The following is a 19,551-nucleotide window of genomic DNA, read 5'->3' on the forward strand; positions in this document are numbered from 1 at the left end:
GCACACCGCCTGTTCTACGAGATACAGTTCTCTTAAATGGACATGGAGGCTTATATATTTCTCTATTTTCAGAAGAGCGTTTGTTAGTGAAATCATTTGAAGAAGTCAGTTTCCTGTCATTTATAAAGGATGCAGAGAGGAGGGATGTGCGGAGGGATGCCAGACTTAAGCTTCAGGATCAGGTGATTAAACCATCTGACCACAAACACACTGGATGGATCAGTTTATGTTGCCTGTATGTACCTACATGTTTCTCTCTTGCAGAGGGACAGTTGTATTGGATTGGCTACAAAGATAAATGGCATAACAGCAGACAATGTGAAAAAACTTGTGACTGATAACTTCCTGTGCTCTGGTGGGCGCCATCCCACTGTAGATCATGTTACATGCAGAGGTATTTTTTTTTTTTTACATATAAAGGAACTTTGTTTCCATAAGTTGATCAAATCTTAACTTAAAATAGTAGTCTATTATTGAAGTATTTATTTGAGGGGTGTAATTACTTGGACTTGACATGACATTTATTTTGTGTGTGTGTGTGTGTGTGCACAGGTGAATCAGGTGGTGCTGTGTTCAAGAACTATGATGACTACCGCACAATCCAGGTTAGAGACTTTCAGGCTATACTATGTTCAGGTAGATATACAGCAGATAGATAGGCACTCCTGCTATGTTCAGATTTTTGTATGATATTTTGTATTTGCACACAATTTTTTTTTTAATTAAAAGTACCGACACCTTTTCCATTCATTGTAGGTTGGAGTTATAAGCTGGGGCACCAAATATCTGTGTCCACATGATAGGAGAGCAGTCAAACAGGATTCGGACGATGACTCCAGAGATTTCCACATCAACCTCTTTAAAGTTGTGCCGTTTCTGAAGCAGCATTTGGGGGATGACACACAAGATTTTGAACCACTACACTTTTTAGATGAATAGATTAACTGTGCAAGGGGCACTTATTGTTATGTAGAGTGAAGAGTTGCCTTTCTAAGGAACTTTTCAAAAGAGGAGAGAGAAATAAAACTACCAAATAGTTTAGTCAGAACATATAGCCGGCATTTATTAAACATTAATTGTCAAACAGTATGACCTTGTTTATCTTTTCTTTCGCAATGTCCTTTTAGTTGTGGAAATTTGCATTTCTTAGTTTTCAACCCTCTTGTTCCATATAAGTTGAGAAAAACAGAAAATAAAATGACCTCAGAGCTCTGATGAAATAACCCCAAAATAAAAACCCAAAGTCCATCTACCCCGGGTAGTATGTTTTTTTTTTTTTTGCGTGGTGAGATCTCGCGCTTATCTACGGAAGAGGATTAGTGCCAAGCAATAATAAAAAAAATAAAACCATCTCGACATTAAAGTCATTATAATGCGAGATTAAACTCGTTAAATAACGAGAAAAAGAGTCATTGTGTTTCGACAAAAAACTCGTTATATTTCGAGAAAAAGGTCCAAATACAATCTTGAGAATAAACTCATTAAATATCGAGAATAGAAATCAAAATTAAATGTAGAGAATAACGCATTCGATCAGTGTGCATTGCATAGCCTACTGATAGAGGACATGGCAGAGTTGGATCAATTAGTCAAGCTATATTATAGACTTTCTTTCAGTAACAAAGAAACACTATCAACTTTAGCTAATTATGACAGAATTACAATTAGCATACGAACTTTAAAGATAATTTGCAAGCGGCTAGGTCTTTTTAGAAGAAAAAATCTGTCCAATTTGCGCGATGTACTCGCTTTTGTCCAACATGAATTGACCAGTGGACAAATGCAAGTTTATCGCTGGCTTCACCTACGCGCGATTCATCGAGGAAACCATAAAACAGATTATTAAACTTTATTCTCGATATTTAATGAGTTTATTCTCAAGATTGTATTTCGACTTTTTTCTCAAAATCTTACGAGTTTAATCTCACATTATAATGACTTTAATCTCGAGATTTTTTTATTTATTTTTATTATTGCTTGGCACTAATCCTCTTCCGTACTTATCTGTACGATGCAATGAAGAAATGTTGAGTCGAAGCAGTCAGTGTTGTAGCAGTCAGTGTTGCAGGCAAGATGATAATTCACGCCCTCCGCTGCTCTGCCTCCTGTGTCCAATGGCGAACCCTTCCAATGGAACTCTCTCTCTCAAATCATGCATAACAAATAAAAAAGAATACCTGCAGGGCAATATTCAATTACTCTCTCAATAACTTTACCAGATCTGGAAATATAACTCTTATTCTTATTTTCAATCTTTGCATTCACTGCATACATTAAACTCAAGCACTAGCATGTCATGTAGTAACAGCTTCAACATAACATGGAATAACATTTCAAATGGTTAAACTATGTTCAACTCCCGATTGTTTTGTTTTTTAAAACATATGCAGTACACATATCATCAATACATTTTCACACAACGCATTAAACAACTATATTTACAGCAAAAATATGGATAACTTCACGTGCTAGACTCAGTAAACCCAACTATCACGCTATGTTTGCTAGTAACACAAATGACGAACATGTGTACAACACTCACCGGAGAAAAAGAATACAAGTAAACTCCTTGTAGTAATTTCGACCCTTTGCTCTGCTATTCCTTCCTTAGAAGTTGGTTTGGTGGGGAAAAAAACTTTTAACTAGCTCTTAATTGTTATTTTTGTAACTTTTTACTCAGTATGAAAAATCTAAATATAGCTTCAGCTCACGATCGTTCGGCTTTTTCCGATTTTCTCCTTCTCTCTAAGAATCAGTGTAGCAGTTTCCCCTCTATGCAGCGCCACCACTGCCCCCTACTGGACAAAATATGGTTTGCAGAGAAAACTTTATTACAAGTAAACAAGGAATTAGGTATTAAACTAGAAATAATCTAATCCTGTTTGTAGACTATTTTCGAGTGGGTTACAAATGGTTAATACAGGTTTATGAATAAAGTTATATGTGATTATGTGATTGGCTTTACTGCACTGAACATGATCATGTCTCTAACATAACCATTTTAATGAATCATATACAGTGAGGAAAAAAATTATTTGATCCCCTGCTGATTTTGTACGTTTGCCCACTGACAAAGACATGATAAGTCTATAATTACAATTGTAGGTTTATTTGAACAGGGAGAGACAGAAAATTGCATGTCAAAAATGTTATAAATTGATGTGCATTTTAATGAGTGAAATAAGTATTTGACCCCTCTGCAAAACATGACTTAGTAATTGGTGGCAAAACCCTTCTTAGCAATCACATAAGTCAGATGTTTCTTGTAGTTGGCCACCAGAGTTGTACACATCTCAGGAGGGATTCTGTCCCACTCCTCTTTTGCAGATCTTCTCCAAGTCATTAAAGTTTTGAGGCTGATGTTTGGCGACTCGAACCTTCAGTTCCCTCCACAGATTTTTTATGGGATTAAGATCTGGAGACTAGCTAGGCCACTCCAGGATCTTAATATGCTTCTTCTTGAGCCACTCCTTTGTTGCCTTGGCCGTGTGTTTTGGGTCATTGTCATGCTGGATTACCCACCCACGACCCATTTTCAATGCCCTGGCTCAGGGAAGGAGGTTCTCACCCATCCATCTTCCCTTTGATGCAGTGAAGTTGTCCTGTCCCATTAGCAGAAAAACACCCCCAAAGCATAATGTTTTCACCTCCATGTTTGACGGTGGGGATGGTGTTCTTGGGGTCATAGGTAGCTTTCCTCCTCCTCCAAACACAGCGAGTTGAGTTGATGCCAAAGAGCTTGATTTTGGTCTCATCTGACCACAACACATTCACCCAGTTCTCCTCTGAATCATTCAGATGCTCATTGGCAAACTTCAGGCGGGCCAGTACATGTGCTTTTTTGAGCAGGGGGACCTTGTGGGCGCCGCAGGATTTCAGTCCTTCACGGCATAGTGTGTTACCAATTGTTTTCTTGGTGACTATGTTCCCAGCTGCCTTAAGATCAGTGACAAGATCCTCACGTGTAGTTCTGGGTTGATTCCTCACCGTTGTCATGATCATTGCAACTCCACAAGGTGAGATCTTGCATGGAGCCCCAGACCGAGAGAGATTGACAGTTCTTTTGTGTTTCTTCCATTTGCGAATAATCGCACCAACTGTTGTCACCTTCTCACCAAGTTGCTTGGCGATGGTCTTGTAGCCCATTCCAGCCTTGTGTAGGTCTACAATCTTGTCCCTGGCATCCTTGGACAGCTCTTTGGTTATGGCCATGGTGGAGAGTTTGGAATCTGATTGATTGATTGCTTCTGTGGACAGTTATCTTTCATACAGGTAACAAGATGAGATTAGGAGCACTCCTTTATGGTTGAATTTCCAGTATAATCGAGAAAGTGCAAAAACATGAAAAAATCAACTTTTTAAAACCTTAATAGCACAAAAAAAAAATTCACCCAGGAGTTGATGCCACACCCCCTAATAGGTTGCCAGGACAACCAAGACAGAGACACAGAAACAGAAGTAAACTGACATCCACACACACAATCACGGGGGAGGGATTGTGAAACTTAGGCTGCAAAAAAAAGATTGCACTGGTGAGCTCTGCTACACAAAAAGGCCAACAGTGGTGAATGATTGTATGATCCTTTCCATAATAAAAAATATATATCTTCACAACATCCAGCCAAGTGAAGAACACTCCAGGAGGTAGGCATACCATTATCCAAGTCTACTTTAAAGAGAAGACTTCACAAGAACAAATACAGAGGGTTCATCACAAGGTGCAAACCATTCATAAGCCTCAAGAATAGAAAGGCCAAATTAGACTTTTCCAAAAACATCTAAAAACCCCAGCCCAGTTCTGGAACAGCATTCTTTGGACTGGTGAAACTAAGTTCAACCTGTACCAGAATGATGTGAAGAAAAAAGTATGGAGGAGGCTTGAAACGGCTCATGATCCGTAGTGTACCACACAGTCTGAACAACACGGTGGAGGCAGTGTGATGGCATGGGCATGCATGGCTTCCAATGGCACTGGGTCACTAGTGTTTATTGATGATGTGACAAAAGACAGAACCAGACAGATTAATTCTGAAGTATATAGGGATATATTGTCTGCTCAGATTAAGACAAATTCAGCGACGATTGGACGGCGCTTCATTTTACTGATGGACAATGACCCAAAGATGCTGCAAAAGCAACCCAGGAGTTTTTTATGACAAAGAAGTAGTGTCAATCATCTGATCTCAACCCAATTGAGCATGCACCAACGAACAAACAACAACAGAAGACAACTGCAGTTAAGAACTGGCAAAGCATCACAAAGGAGGAAACACTGCATTTGGTGATGTCCATGCATTCCAGACTTCAAGCAGTCATTGCCTGCAAAGGATTCTCAACAAAGTATTAAAAATGAACATTTTATTCATGACTATTTGTCCAATTACATTTGAGCCCCTGAAATAAGGGGACTGTGTATGAAAATGGTTGCAATTCCTAAACATTTCATACAATATTGCCTTATTTGGGTCTTGGCATATTTTAGATTTCCCATGTTTGGCTTTTCTTCCACCACAAGTGCATTGACCCAGAATGAAGGCTCAGTCACCATGTTTTGCTCCATTTGATCCTTTCCTTGCTGCATTCCTTCCTTATGGCATTTTGTATTTTCTTTTGCTGTCTATTGCAAACTGCACCTGCTCTCTGTGCTTTCCCATAAACTGCATGTGCTGCTTAGCTAGCTGCATTAGTTCCCATGCTAACCATTGTTTTTAATTGGTCTTGAGTTCAATCATGCAAATGTGAAATCTCTATGGCTTTCTCTAATGTTAAATCCAAACCTTTCTTAAATGTTTTTTCACTCTTGGGGGGGTTTTGCCTAAATAATCTCTGGACATATCATCACCCTTGGGTAGTTACTGTCAAGCAACTTGAGCTCTGTCACAAAATGACCAAACAACACTGGGGCACAGCATTGTTTCTTGGAATTTGTACCTAGCAAAGATATGGTTAGCCTTGGCCATAACGTAAGCTTCAGACTTGTCGTAGTACCTTTTGAGTATTTTACTATAATCGTATGAAAGGGTCAGTATATTCTAGACATCTTTGCCCTTTTCTCCTATCTACATTAGTTGATAATGGCATTGCTCAGTCTTGGATTACACACAAAGCACATGAAGGTTAGCTCCACATGTTGGTGTGTCAATTTTTGATAAAACACATTCAAATATATTAACACCAATGACCTACTAAGGAGTAGGGCCACCTTTTGACTTCAGAAAAGCTCCAATCCTTAGAATTCTGTCACACAAGTCCACAGTTTGTAGTTGGATATTGCACTAAGCTTCTAGTTGTGTAAGGGATGGAGGAGTTGGAAATATGCTTAGCACTCTGCGCTTCATAACTTTAGATCTGGTGATTGGTGAGGCTATGGAAGGTCTTTGATGTCATCCTGGTGTTCATAAAACAACTCTGGAATTTGTTTAGCAGTCTGCATAGTGTCATTATCATCCTGGAATATTGGAACATCAATAGTGTTTGCAACATCTGGTCCTGTAAAATTGCTTCATTACTTGGCCTTTTTACAACCATGCAGAGCAATCATCGAACCCAATAACTCCCATGAGATGGCTGCCCAGAACAATACAGATCATCCACCATGTTTAACAGTTGATTTGGGGGTTCTTAAATTGAATGTTTAGCCCACTGACCCATTGGCCAGTTTGGGGGCATCCTGGTTTGATGCACAGTTTGGCATTAGGTGTCATGTATGATGGGTATGATGTCATTACATTGAGTGTACAAATGGAGGAAGAAGAGTAAACTAATGTTCAAACTTTCAGAGTCTGTGTGATTTAATTCGATACCTTTTGTATGTATGAGACACTGGTGGTTTAGAAAGCTGCTGAGTGCAGTTATAATACAGATGCATACATATACATACATACACATGCAGACAAACTCACTATGGCTGCCATGGGCAGTTATTGTTGTAGTAGCCATTGCTTGGTGATGTGATAGTTGGCCATCATTAGGAGGTTAATGGTTGAGAATGCTGCTTAGTGCAATTACAAAATAGTTGATCTGAGCTCTACATGTTACAAAGTGAAACAGGTCACCCTTTGGCACATGTTTATACAGGATTACCATTTATGCATTTTCCATAGATTCAACATATTACACAAATGTGAAAGTGCTGTGTAAGGTACATTGTGCGGTGGACCTATGACTTATGGGTTCTGCTGTGTAGATCTGACCAGTTCTCAGGCAAATCATTGTGATATGTTCTTCTTCCTTTGACTTGCACTGTTCAATTTAACTGCAATGTTCTAGAAATTGGTAACTTGAAGTGTTATCCACAGAGGGGCCTCAATTTTGTTTAAATTATTAAACAAAAACAAGAATGGGGAGAGAGCTTCTTGTTCTTCTTCAAGAATTGAGGCCCCTCTGTGGATCTGCACAGCACCCTAATTTTCCTCATCATTCAGAAAAGGCCCATATTGGCATTTACCCAGGCAAGAGCATCCCCCAGGTCAACAAAGCATCTTGGCAACTGAATTGAAAGATCACATCACATAGAAGATGTCCATGCCAAAATTATTATTTTGTTAACATCTCTATATAATGATAATATAGCTTATATGAAGCTACAAAACTAATGGATCTTGCCTGGTTGCATATAGTGACAGGTGGATGAGTGTCATCATGCAACTTTAGCTAGTTATAATGTACCATAACTGACGAGCAGGCTAACAAGTAGCTGGCTACCTTATAAGAAGCTATAAGGATTGTCATGTTTTCTGTGTTCTGTGACTAGCAAGCTATTCAAATCTCAGATTTAAATAAAGAATTTAGTAGATATCTTAGTGAAGAGCGATCTTAGTGAACACATTACCTATCCTTATATACATTGCTCAAAATAATTAAGGGTTGCTCTAAAATTACGTGTCAAGTCTCGATGAAGAAAATATATTAAAGATCAAAATCTTTACTGTACATTGTCTAATTCGCTGTGAACAAAATGATATAATAACGGTCAAAAGGCCAAAATCACCAACCGATTGAGGGCTGAATTCAAACTCACACCGAAAATCTAAGTAAACAATAAAAATCACAGGCTGTTCCAACTTGCATGAATTTCATCACGACAACTCAATGTGACTCAGTATTGTGTATGGCCCCCACGTGCCTGTATGCACTCCCGACAATGTCTGGGCATGCTCCTGATGAGATGGCGGATGGTGTCTTGGAAGATCTCCTCCCAGACCTAGATCAGGGCATCAGTGAGCTCCTGGACAGTCTGTGGCACTACTTGGAGGCGTTGGATGCACCGATACAAAACATCCCTGAGGTTCTCAATTGGATTCAGGTCTGGGGAACATGAGGGCCAGTCAATGACATCAATGCCTTCATCCTCCAGGAACTGCCTACACACTCAGGCCACATGAGGCTAGGCATTGTCCTGCACCAGGAGGAACCCAGGGCCCACTGCACCACCGTAAGGCCTGACAATGGGTCTGAGGATTTCATCCCAGTACCTAACAGCAGTCAGGGTACCGTTGGCTAGCACGTGAAGGTCTGTGCAACCCTTAAAGGATATTCCTCCATGACCACCACTGACCCACCGCCAAACTGTTCATGCTGGATGATGTTGCAGGCAGCATAACTTTCACCATGGCGTCTCCTGACTCTTTCATGTCTGTCACATGTGCTCAGTGTGAACCTGCTCTCATCTGTGAAGAGAACGGGGCACCAACGGCAGACCTGACAATTGTGGTGTTTTCTGGCGAATGCCAATCAAGCTGCACGGTGCTGGGCTGTGTGCACAGGTCCTACTAGAGGATGTCAGGCCCTCATGCCACCCCCATGGAGTCTGTTTCTGACAGTTTGGTCAGCAACATGCACACCAGTAGCCCGCTAGAGGTCATTTTGTAGGGCTCTTGCAGTGCTCCTCCTGTTCCTCTTCACACAAAGGAGCAGATACAGTGGGGAGAACAAGTATTTGATATACTGCTGATTTTGCAGGTTTTCCCACTTACAAAGCATTTAGAAGTCTGTCATTTTTATCATATGTACTCTTCAACTGTGAGTGACGGAATCTAAAACAAAAATCCAGACGTTGTCTCAGTGGGATTTGGCTCTGGTTCTGGAGGCGCTGTGTGACGCGCTGTTCGAACCGATTGATCAGATAGCATTGAGGATGCTGTCCCTTAAAACTGCGCTTTTGTTGGCTCTGACTTCTGCTAAGAGGGTCAGTGACCATTTTGAGCTGTCGACGCAGCCTGGCTGTCTCGCCATCAACGGCGATGGTAGCAGAGCTGTGTTGCTCCCAAACCGGCCTTTCTTGAAGGTGGTCAAGGCGTCGTTTCGTTCCATGAAGATGTTGTTGTGGGCGTTTTCTCCACCTCCCCATGCGGGTGTGAGGGAGGAGAGGTTGCATCGTTTGTGTCCAGTCCGCGCTTTGGCACAGTACGGGCAGCGCACGGCCGCGGTGCGGACCGCACCCCAACTCTTTGTGTGTCACGGTTGCCCTAAGGCGGGCCAGCCGTTGTTGAAACAGCGTCTGTCTCACTGGTTGTGTGAGCCGATTGATCAGGCCTACAAGTCACTTGGCACTCCTACGCCCAGGGGGTTCGGGGCCCACTCCACGCGTGGGGTGGCGGCCTCAGCCGCTCTGATTAGGGGCGTGGGGGTGGAGGACATTTGTGCTGCCGCGTCTTGGGAGACGTTGTCGCCTTTTGTCAGTTTTTTATTTGCGTGACCTGGCTGCAGGCACGTTGGCTCACTCTGTGCTCAGTGTGGCTCAGTCTGGGGTGTGAGTTGGGTCTGTTGAGCTACTGGGACGGTGCATTTGACATGGGTCAGTCCGTTGTTCCGGTGTGCCGGTGCGGTTTTGTGTATGACGCTGGCATTGTGTGTGCTTGAGCATCTGCTTGGGCGCCGAGTCCGGGTGTTGGCGTGTTCTCTGGGCGGGCCTCAGACGCTCAGATTCAGTCAAGGCAGATTGAGGAGGTACCGTTTGGGTTGGTGTTGTGGGTGGATTCATTTGGGGCTGTTTGTCAGTGTACAAATGTATGTGCTTGGTGTGAGCGGGATGGAAGTGGCTAGGTGTCATGGTTGTTCCACGCCTGAGCCATCCTGTTTGCGCTTATCTCGTTGGTGAGCTAGGGGACCAGCAGGGAGTACATCTTGGGCTTGCACGCTTTGCCCTAAACCAAACCCTATGGGAAAAGCTTCACGATATAGAACAATAGTGGGCGCATGGGCGATGCTCCACTCTTAGAACTGGAGTGACGAAAGTAACTATCAGAACCCCCATATTAAGTAACGACCCAGACTTGGGCTCTGCAAATAAAGCTCCAGAAAACATTAAGAGACCACTGCACCTTTTTCTTTCCTTTCTAAAAAAAAAGCCGAAAAGGAAGGCTTTGAGTGAGGAACAGAAGAGTTAAAATTAAGAGACCACTGCAAATTGAACGCTTCTGTTCCTCACTCAAAACTTTCCTTTTCAACTTTTTTGGAATGGAAAGGGTGCAGTGGTCTCTTAATTTTTTAAGCAGCTGAATACCCTCCAACAACAAAGTGAAAAGACTCAGGGTAGGCTTTCTTTTTAGGGGGTGTAGACCAATACCGTTGCTTTTGGCCTATTCTAAAAAAGTCAAAAATTGATAGTACTATTAGATTCATTGTACAATCTGTAATGGTCACAATTTGCCTATATTTCGTGAGTGCTGACCAAATGGATTTTTTTAAATTCATATTAGATTCATATTCTCGCCTATATAACGGCAATACCGATTAATCAATCACATTTATTTTAAAAAATTGTCTTTTTACATCAGCAGTTGCCAGTTGTCACCAAGTGTTTTTACAAACACCCAGCCTGAAATCCCAAACTGCAAGCAACCACAGCGTTGACCCATGTGGCCAGGAAAAAGTCCCTAATACAATAGAAACTTAAGAAGAAACCTAAGAGGAACTCCGTCATCGAACCGCATTGGAGAGTGGACATCCCAGTGGAGTTGAGGCCACCTGGCAGAGGAAGCAAAGGTGGGTTGTAACTCCAAGCCTTTCCATTCACCTTCACACCCCGGGCCAGACTACTCATGGACCTTGCCAAGAAAGAGTACTACGCAAAATGTGCTGGGGAAACAGGTGCGATGCAATTTTCAGATATATCTTCATCTCCTTGGTTATTTTGCCGTTATAAAAACAACACTGTTGACTGTCGTTAATTTCCCTTTTTAATGTCTTATTCGGTTCAGAGGACACTTGTCCGATGCAAAAAGTTGTGTTGCTTATTGGCCTAACTTTCATCCTATCAATGCATTTCTTGATAAAGATTGTTGTCGGGCTTGCATTGCATATACTCACACAAAACCACCCTATTCCTGCCTAAACTCCACAGATTCGTTTCTTATTATAATCGATCTATTGCCACTAGATGGAGGGATTGTTACAATAATACAACTCAGCTGATGCTAAAATGTATGTTGGAACGTTATTCCAAACAGACATGTAATCTGCATAAAGTAACCTAGTTAATATCTTTACCCACGGCCCATGCGTATTCAGTAGCTTAAATCACACTCTTTCGACTGTTCCGGTCATATAATGACGTTCTACCATATTCTAAATTGCACCAACATAGGTTGCGATTTGACAAACCTATTTGGTTGCAATATGACAAACGTTTTTATTTGAGTGTATATTAAAAAGCATCTCTGATCAAATACATTTTAGCAGAATTCAGGTTCAAGATCCACGCTGAGTCGACAAGTCTAATGCCTTATGTTTTGCGCAGGCCTAGAGGATTCTTCCCTGGGACAGTCTGACTGTGGGAGAACTGATCGAGCGGCAGCCAGAAATCAACACAGCTTTTCAGTTCAGTAAACCTGCGAGGCTTTAAACGGTGGCAGTAACAAAATCTCTACGTTCAAACGTTTTCAAGGTATTGTTTTGCTGTTGTTATTACGAATGCATGGATGTAATAGTGAGCGTACGGTGGCAATATATAATTGTCAGTTTTACGAGAAACAATCCGGTTTTCAGTCAACAGAGATCCTTCTTTAGGAATTGTTAACCCTATTTTTTAAAACAATCACGTTTGTTTTCGTATTACAGTCTTTCTGCATTGTTGTTCATGTGGGCGAAGTCATTATATGATAAGTAACAGAGGGTGCAAAACATTTAATTTATAATAAAATATTATTTTTAAATTGTAAATATAATTTATTTTCCATTATTTAGGTCCCTATCCTTGTGTGGAGTTGGGGAGTAGGCTATGGCTGTGGCGCAAGTGATGGAGCAGGTGATAGAGCGTGTTTTTGCTTCTGGGGTGGCTTCTCGTCTGAGGAGCCAATGGGACCGCGACGAAGGCTTCGGTCAGAATGACAAAGCTTTGAAGTTCCTGGGCCAGGATTTTGAGTTTCTCCGGGCCCACAGTCTGCAGTGCAGACGCTTATTTGAAGATGACACATTCCCCGCTCAGGTCTCGTCACTGGGATTCAAGGATCTTGGGCCGCGCTCCGCGAAGACACAGGGTGTCCAGTGGATGCGTCCCACGGTGAGGGAGAGGTCCATCTGCAGGTTAATGCATATCTTTATATGGACGATATGCTCTTACTCATGTAGATACTTCTCTCTCCCGTAACCCCTTGGTGTTTTGCAGGAGTTCTGCACTGACCCTCACTTTATCGTAGACGGAGCCACACGTACAGACGTCTGCCAGGGAGCTCTGGGTGAGTGTAGGCTGCCCCCAATACGCCCTACCCTACCGTGGGACTGGGTGTTGGGACTCACTGGGCAGCAGGATAGTCTAGCACTTAAGAACCCTGGGACAGTAAACTAACGGTTGCTGGTTTAAATCCCTGAGCCGACAGTGTAAAAAACCCTGTTGTTCTGAGACAAGAACGTTAACCCATGCTCCCATGTCGTGGCTGCTTACCTGGTAAGATAACATAAGCGAAATTGCAATGCTGAAGAGTGATGGTGACTTTACAATGGGTTAAAAAGTGGAGTTTTGTGAAACCGTGATTACTGACATTGGGTAATGTGGTAGTTGGCGTCATGCAGTATATTTGGTGCGCCAGGTGACTGTTGGTTGCTGGCAGCTATCGCTTCCCTCACGCTGAATGAGACTCTACTACATCGGGTGGTGCCCCATGGGCAGAGCTTCCACAACCAGTATGCGGGGATCTTTCACTTCCAGGTACTTGTACCCCTATCCACCCCTATCAGTCCAATCTTTGGGTATTCCTCCAAATCTTTTTCCAGGCATGCATGATTTATTGGACAGGAAAGTGGTGAGAGCAGTAGATCAGATTTTGACCCTCAGTGAAGAAGTCGAATACATGGGTGAAAGCGGCTTCGACCGCTGGAACACCCAAGGCCACTGTACTTAGAATGTTGACTTATCGCCTGTTCAATATACCGTTTGTGACTAAAAGCTTTTACTTTCAATAGGCTACAATGAAAGTACATGTTGCACACTGCATTAGCAGACCTTTACATAACACCGCCTCCTGTAACTGATCTGGCTAACTACCCAAGATTCCCCATAACCCGCCACAGTACTAGAATGCCACTCCTCCTCAACCCCCAAACCCTCGTCAGTCCCAACAGGCTGCATGCAAGGCAGCTATATTTAATGCCTGTATTTATAGGTGGACATTAACAGTGTGTCACTCAGGACAGCAGGGCAGGGCTGCACTAGCACCACGCAGCCAGATTCCTGCAGGGAAGGCAAGCATACCAGCCAACCTAACTCCTTTAGCATGCCTCCCAGAGAGAGTGTATCCCAAGAATGGGCAAACTATGGATCTGGGGCAATTCCTTAGCATATTGTTGGAAATACAAAAAATTCCAATGATCTTTAATGCTTTTCAACAAGTAAGTATTGGAGTTTCGTTCACCCTTTGAATTGACTGTAACTGAAATGGAACTGACCCCAATGCTGTTTAGCATTAGAGACTGGGCACTCACAAGAGAAAGCAGTTTTATCTCTTTGGGGTTGCACACACAATCTGAGGAACTGACAGAACTGCAGTCTCCACTCTGCCTGGCTATTTGAGTCGGCGCACTGCAGCAGTGCAGATGCAGCAGAACCTCTCTCACCAATGAACGCGGCTTAATAAACACATCCATCTTTGAATCACAAATGCATCCATGCTTGTAAGACGTGTCCCAACAATAAAAAAAATGTGTAGCAGCTTTGCTCGTCCCCCTTATTTTATTCTTGGTGTGTAGTTCTGGCAGTTTGGGGAGTGGGTGGATGTGGTGATCGATGACAGGCTACCGGTTAAGGAAGGCAAGCTGCTGTTCCTCCACTCGGCAGAGGGGGCAGAGTTCTGGAGCGCCCTGCTGGAAAAGGCCTATGCCAAGTAAGCACAATGGATTGGGAGAAATGCCAAATGTACCGTACATGTTAACATCTAATACCTACACACACGAGATACAAAGTAAACCCCACAACAACAGGCCTACTTGTGAGTTCCTGCTTGAATATGCTAGAAATAAAGATGAATCATCATCACCATGAAATTATTATTTGATTCCAAAACAATCATGCCATAATTATTTGCACCCCTGCATTTAGTACTGTGACAAGATAAAAGCTCTAAGTCGACTCCTATAATGTTTGAACACACAGGAAGGGATTTGAGGCCATTCCTCCATACTGAAACTGTCCAGATCTTTCAGAGCACTTGTTGACCCACAGATAGTAACAGACTTTTGTAATTCTCCATTTGTGATATTTGAAGATTTCTTTTGCCACTTGAACAATCCTTGTGTGTATGGGGGCAAATTACACGAGTCCTCTTCCAGGAAGGTGTGTCACAGCACCAGAGATATTACATTTCTAAATTATTGTAAAGAACATTTATATTTTCAGGCGTGTAGCTATTTATCACCTCATATTTATACCCTATTGAAACAGGATATGTTGGGTGACCACATAAAAGTTCCCAAAGAATCTTGTAGGGGAACCAATGATTGTGGCACGCATGTTGAATATAATCTATTAAAAGTTAGATTTGGATAATTTGAATGTGAAATTATGCTGATAAACAACATTTCTGTATGTATACTGTACAGTATTGTATATATTCAATTCATTATATGGTATGCCCAGTTGAGTGGAGATGGTCAGACCAGGGATTCTTAAATGGAAATCCAGGGAAATGGCTTCTACGGGACCTCACTGTACATTTGTTACAGGCTTAACGGGTGTTACGAGGCCCTCTCAGGGGGCAGTACATCGGAGGGATTTGAGGACTTCACAGGAGGCGTGACAGAGATGTTTGAACTGAAGAAGGCCCCTGCAGATCTATTCAGCATCATCAGCAGAGCTGTGGAGCGAGGATCCCTGCTAGGCTGCTCCATAGACGTTAGCAACACACACAACACATACAACACAAAATATGCCTTCTTTTTTGGACAATAGAGCCTGTAGAAAAATAATCCTGTTAATCCCCCTCAGATCTCTGGATTTTTTGAAATGGAGGCTATGACATTCAAGAAGCTGGTGAAAGGCCACGCCTACTCCGTGACAGGGGTCGAGGAGGTGAGTGAACCGGCCCAGCTGATGGCCGTATTTCTTTAAGTTAACGCAAATCATTTTCATCACAGCCTGTGTCGCATGCTCGTTGGCTAGGTGGAGTATAAAGGAAGTCCCACCAAGCTGCTGCGGATCCGGAACCCATGGGGAGAGGTGGAGTGGACCGGTGCCTGGAGTGACAAGTGAGAGGGGTCAGAGGGGTGAGAAATAGAAAGGGGGAGGTGGAGTCCAATTTTGGGTCGTTTCAAGGAAAGTTCAGTCTTGGTTCAGCTTGACGTTGATACTCAGAGTGATGTGATAACTTTTCTGGTTTCAGTTCAAGGGAGTGGTCATGTGTTGACCCGTCAGTCAGAGCAAGACTGTACAACCGCAGCGAGGATGGGGAGTTCTGGTGAGTAGTTTTCAAGAGTTTTGAAATATATTATATTTTAAGGGCACTGCCAATACTCCTATAATACTGCCTCTCCCACGAACCCTCCACACAGGATGTCTTTCAATGACTTCATGCGCGAGTTCAGCCGTTTGGAGATCTGTAATCTGACTGCAGATGCCCTGCAGGCCAGTCAGGTGAAGAAGTGGAGCTCAGCTCTGTACCCTGGAGAGTGGAGGAGAGGCAGCACCGCGGGAGGCTGCAGGAACTTCCCTGGTACACCATGTTATTGGGTTGAGTCACTAACCAATACAAAGGTTAAACACAACCACACCTACGACAGTGGTTTTCAGGCCCTGCTCAAACCCTATATCCAAACCCAAGCTCGTCTTCCAGCACATATATGAGGGAGGAACCAGCCCAATGGTGGAAGCAGCATTCCCTTAAAGCTAGGAGTCCATTTTCAGAAAATATCTAAAACCCTACTTTTCCTATCCAAAATAACTGTCTGACACTTCCCCGCTGTTTCCTATATGAACTAGCATTTTCAGTTTAGTTCTTTTACTGACTTTGCTGATAGCTAGTTCATTAAATAAGATGTACAGTACTTATTAGTACTGGGTTGTGTGGTTGTTCCACCTAGCTATATTAAGATAAATGCACTAAGAGTAAGTTGCTCTGGATAACAGCATCTTCTAAATGACTGAAATGTAAAATGTGTAAAAGAAACAACATATTTTTATTTTGTATGTTCCTGCCCTCTACAGCAACATTCTGGCTCAACCCTCAGTTCAAAGTAGCCCTGCAACACCCTGACACAGAGGGCCAATCAGGTTGCAGCTTCCTGGTGGCACTGATGCAGAAGGATCGTCGTCGGCAACGGCGCGAGGGGAAAGACATGGAGACCATTGGATTTGCCATCTATGAGGCAAGATATTTACTCCAATTACAATTTTGTAACAGTGATGTAAAAACAGAACCAGTAAAAATTATGTGACCTATCTTTTTATCTTCTAGGTTCCAGAGGAGGTATGGCACATTCTGGAAATGTTAAGAGCCTATATATGCATAAGACCATGATGGAAACCCTTGGGTTAGAACCTCTAAAAGCAAATATAAGCCCTACCCATCCAATTCCATCTCCTATCAGTAACTCTTTCCTTCTCAGTATAGTGGTCGGACTGGGGTACACTTGAAGAGGGATTTCTTTCTGAGCCACAGCTCCAGTGCACGGTCGGAGCTCTTCATCAACCTGCGCGAGGTCAGCTCCCGCTTCTGTTTGCCCCAGGGAGAGTACATTATCGTCCCCTCCACCTTTGAGCCCCAAAAGGACGGAGACTTTGTGCTCAGGGTGTTCTCTGAAAGGCCAGCTGACTCCCAGTGAGTGAGGGGTTGTGGGTTAGGGAGGACCGAGGCAAATCCAAGCCAATAAAACCGACTAAAGACTTTCTCCCTTTCTAACAGGGAACTGGATGATGACATCACAGCTGATCTACCCGAGGAGGTAAATGATCTGAAGAGAATACAACCCAAATAAGCATACCACACAGATGACAAAGTGTAAAAGCCAAACCATCCATTGTGTGTTTTTGCTGCAGGTGGAGCTGGATGAAAGCCAGATTGATGCAGGCTTCAAGAGTCTCTTCAGACAGCTAGCTGGAGCAGTGAGAGAAAGTTTGAAAAATGTTAGGGTGGGGGTGTTGTGGGCATGGTATTTAAAATCCTCTCTCATTACCTTGTATTTTAATAGGAAATGGAGATCAGTAATTCCAAGCTTCAGACAATCCTAAACAGAATCATCAGCAAGCGTGAGTCTGCGATACTAGCAATTTTTTGGGAAATAAAAGAGGCATGTGAGGTAAGATTTGCATGGGTGTTCACTGTCCCTCTCCGAGTTACAGATAAAGACCTGAAGACGGACGGCTTTGGAAAGGAGGCATGTCGTTGCATGATTACACTCATGGATGTATCCTCAGTTTTAACTTCACGCACCATACCTGGCATATGTTTAGTTATATTTAGCAAGCCTTAAGATGTGAATGGCTTTTAATCGAGGTTGTTACATAGTTAGTGTAAAGTATAGCAGGAGAATTTAAGTACCCAGGAATTGGCTATACTATCCAGTTGCAGATGTTTTTCATTGTTTTTAGAAAACACCCTAAAAGATGGTTTAATAGAGACTAGATGTCAGCATACACATTGTTCAAACACTTAAGGAGAAAAAACGCTTATGGGAATATTTACTGTGTATAAATGTGGCAGGTTGTGTCTATCAACCTTTCGTGTTCTTTCTTTGCCACGTCTGTCCTTGACATTGTCTTGACAGACCACCGGCACAGGGAAATTGGGCTTGACTGAGTTCCATGTGCTGTGGGAGAAAATCAAACGCTACCTGGTGAGTCAAAAATTCCCAACTCTTTTAAATAGACCTCAGATGCATTCAAGCTCTTACAGATTTCCACTCTGTTTAATGTTGTAAACCTCAATCTCCTCTACCTCCACTCTTACACCCACTTCAGACTGTGTTTAGGAAGTTTGACCTGGACAAATCTGGCACCATGAGCTCCTATGAAATGCGCATGGCACTGGAATCAGCTGGTACTGTTTTTCTACTTTTCTTAATCCAGCCTATTCACCTAGTATCACCACAACAGGTTGCCAACATTCACCTGACTGTCAAGACTAGTGGAATCCAGGTGAGATCATTGCAGTTTGATGATCACCCACCTGCTTTTCTACACAGGCTTCAAGCTGAATAATCAACTGTTCCAACTCATTATCCTGCGCTACGCAAAGGAAGACCTGAACGTGGACTTTGATAACTTTGTGAACTGTCTCATCCGCCTTGAAACCATGTTCAGTAAGTTGACTTCATCGCAAATACAGCAATGATAGCTTTGACAATGCTAACCACCTAGTAGAGTTCAGAGTGATTTGCTAGAAGTATAACAGAGAACCTCTCTGTTCACCATCCTAGAGACATTTAAAGAAATGGACACCGATGCCGATGGGGTGGTGTCCTTCAGCTTTGTCCAGGTAAGACACCATCACTGTTGACAACACTTTGAATTTTCAGTTAGCGTTTCAATATCAAATATATTTTTGGAGCTCAGATGCTTTAGAGAGGCCATTGAAGTGACTCCTGTTGAAGCTGTTAAGTGTGATGGTGGTAAAGTCTTTCACACCCACTTTCTGCTCTAGTGGATCACCCTCACCATGTTTGCCTAGACAGCTAGACGTCCTGGAACTGCTACCGCCCGTGTTTGTGGCAACACCCCACTCCAGGCTTCATTAACATCACAATGGCCTCAGTGTACTGGTCAATGGCCTTGTTTCAGTACATATCATGGATGTTCAGTGCTATAGAGTGATTTCAAATGTAGTCAAAAGTCCCACGTTCACTGAAATGTTATTCTATTTAAACCCTGCATGTCAGCTCAATTGTTAATTAAGTATGTAAAAGGCGCTACAGCACTGAACCTATGCAATACAGATCTAAACCCTTAACTGTGACTTCTTGGGGTTCTCAAACCCATGACTCAATGCTCGTTGTATGTTGCGTTTGCATGACTTTTTAAATTACTTTTTTAAAGATACGTGGTGCTCTGTATTTATTTTGTTTTCTAAACAGGCCATAATCATGTTAAGCCATTATGCCTTGAAATGTGGAATAAGAATAGCAAAA

At 42.6% G+C, this 19,551-nt stretch overlaps 2 protein-coding genes across 2 annotated transcripts in view; both read left to right on the forward strand.

Moving 5' to 3' along the window:
* The window catches only part of LOC105030049 (complement factor B), a 35,453-nt gene extending 34,098 nt beyond the window's left edge, over window positions 1-1,355 (forward strand). Inside the window, exons 14-17 of the mRNA XM_020047955.3 lie at window positions 73-182; window positions 265-394; window positions 553-605; window positions 757-1,355. Of these exons, the coding sequence (XP_019903514.2) occupies window positions 73-182; window positions 265-394; window positions 553-605; window positions 757-939 (476 nt within the window). The 3' untranslated portion in view covers window positions 940-1,355. The remainder of the gene's footprint in view (window positions 1-72; window positions 183-264; window positions 395-552; window positions 606-756) is intronic.
* A 9,653-nt stretch (window positions 1,356-11,008) lies between these two features.
* si:dkeyp-50d11.2 (calpain-1 catalytic subunit) lies at window positions 11,009-19,551 on the forward strand. The gene is made up of 23 exons (XM_010903685.4): window positions 11,009-11,091; window positions 11,741-11,887; window positions 12,187-12,502; window positions 12,608-12,677; window positions 13,029-13,147; window positions 14,185-14,318; window positions 15,157-15,325; window positions 15,419-15,502; window positions 15,593-15,678; window positions 15,813-15,887; window positions 15,982-16,142; window positions 16,634-16,794; window positions 16,884-16,895; window positions 17,035-17,246; window positions 17,331-17,370; window positions 17,465-17,530; window positions 17,617-17,674; window positions 17,768-17,832; window positions 18,193-18,261; window positions 18,386-18,464; window positions 18,610-18,726; window positions 18,844-18,902; window positions 19,068-19,551. Exons 3-23 carry the CDS (start codon window positions 12,221-12,223, stop codon window positions 19,092-19,094), a joined length of 2,145 nt encoding a protein of 714 aa, XP_010901987.1. The 5' UTR covers window positions 11,009-11,091; window positions 11,741-11,887; window positions 12,187-12,220; the 3' UTR covers window positions 19,095-19,551.

This window comes from Esox lucius, chromosome 7 (assembly GCF_011004845.1).
Source record: "Esox lucius isolate fEsoLuc1 chromosome 7, fEsoLuc1.pri, whole genome shotgun sequence".
Lineage (NCBI taxonomy): Eukaryota > Metazoa > Chordata > Actinopteri > Esociformes > Esocidae > Esox > Esox lucius.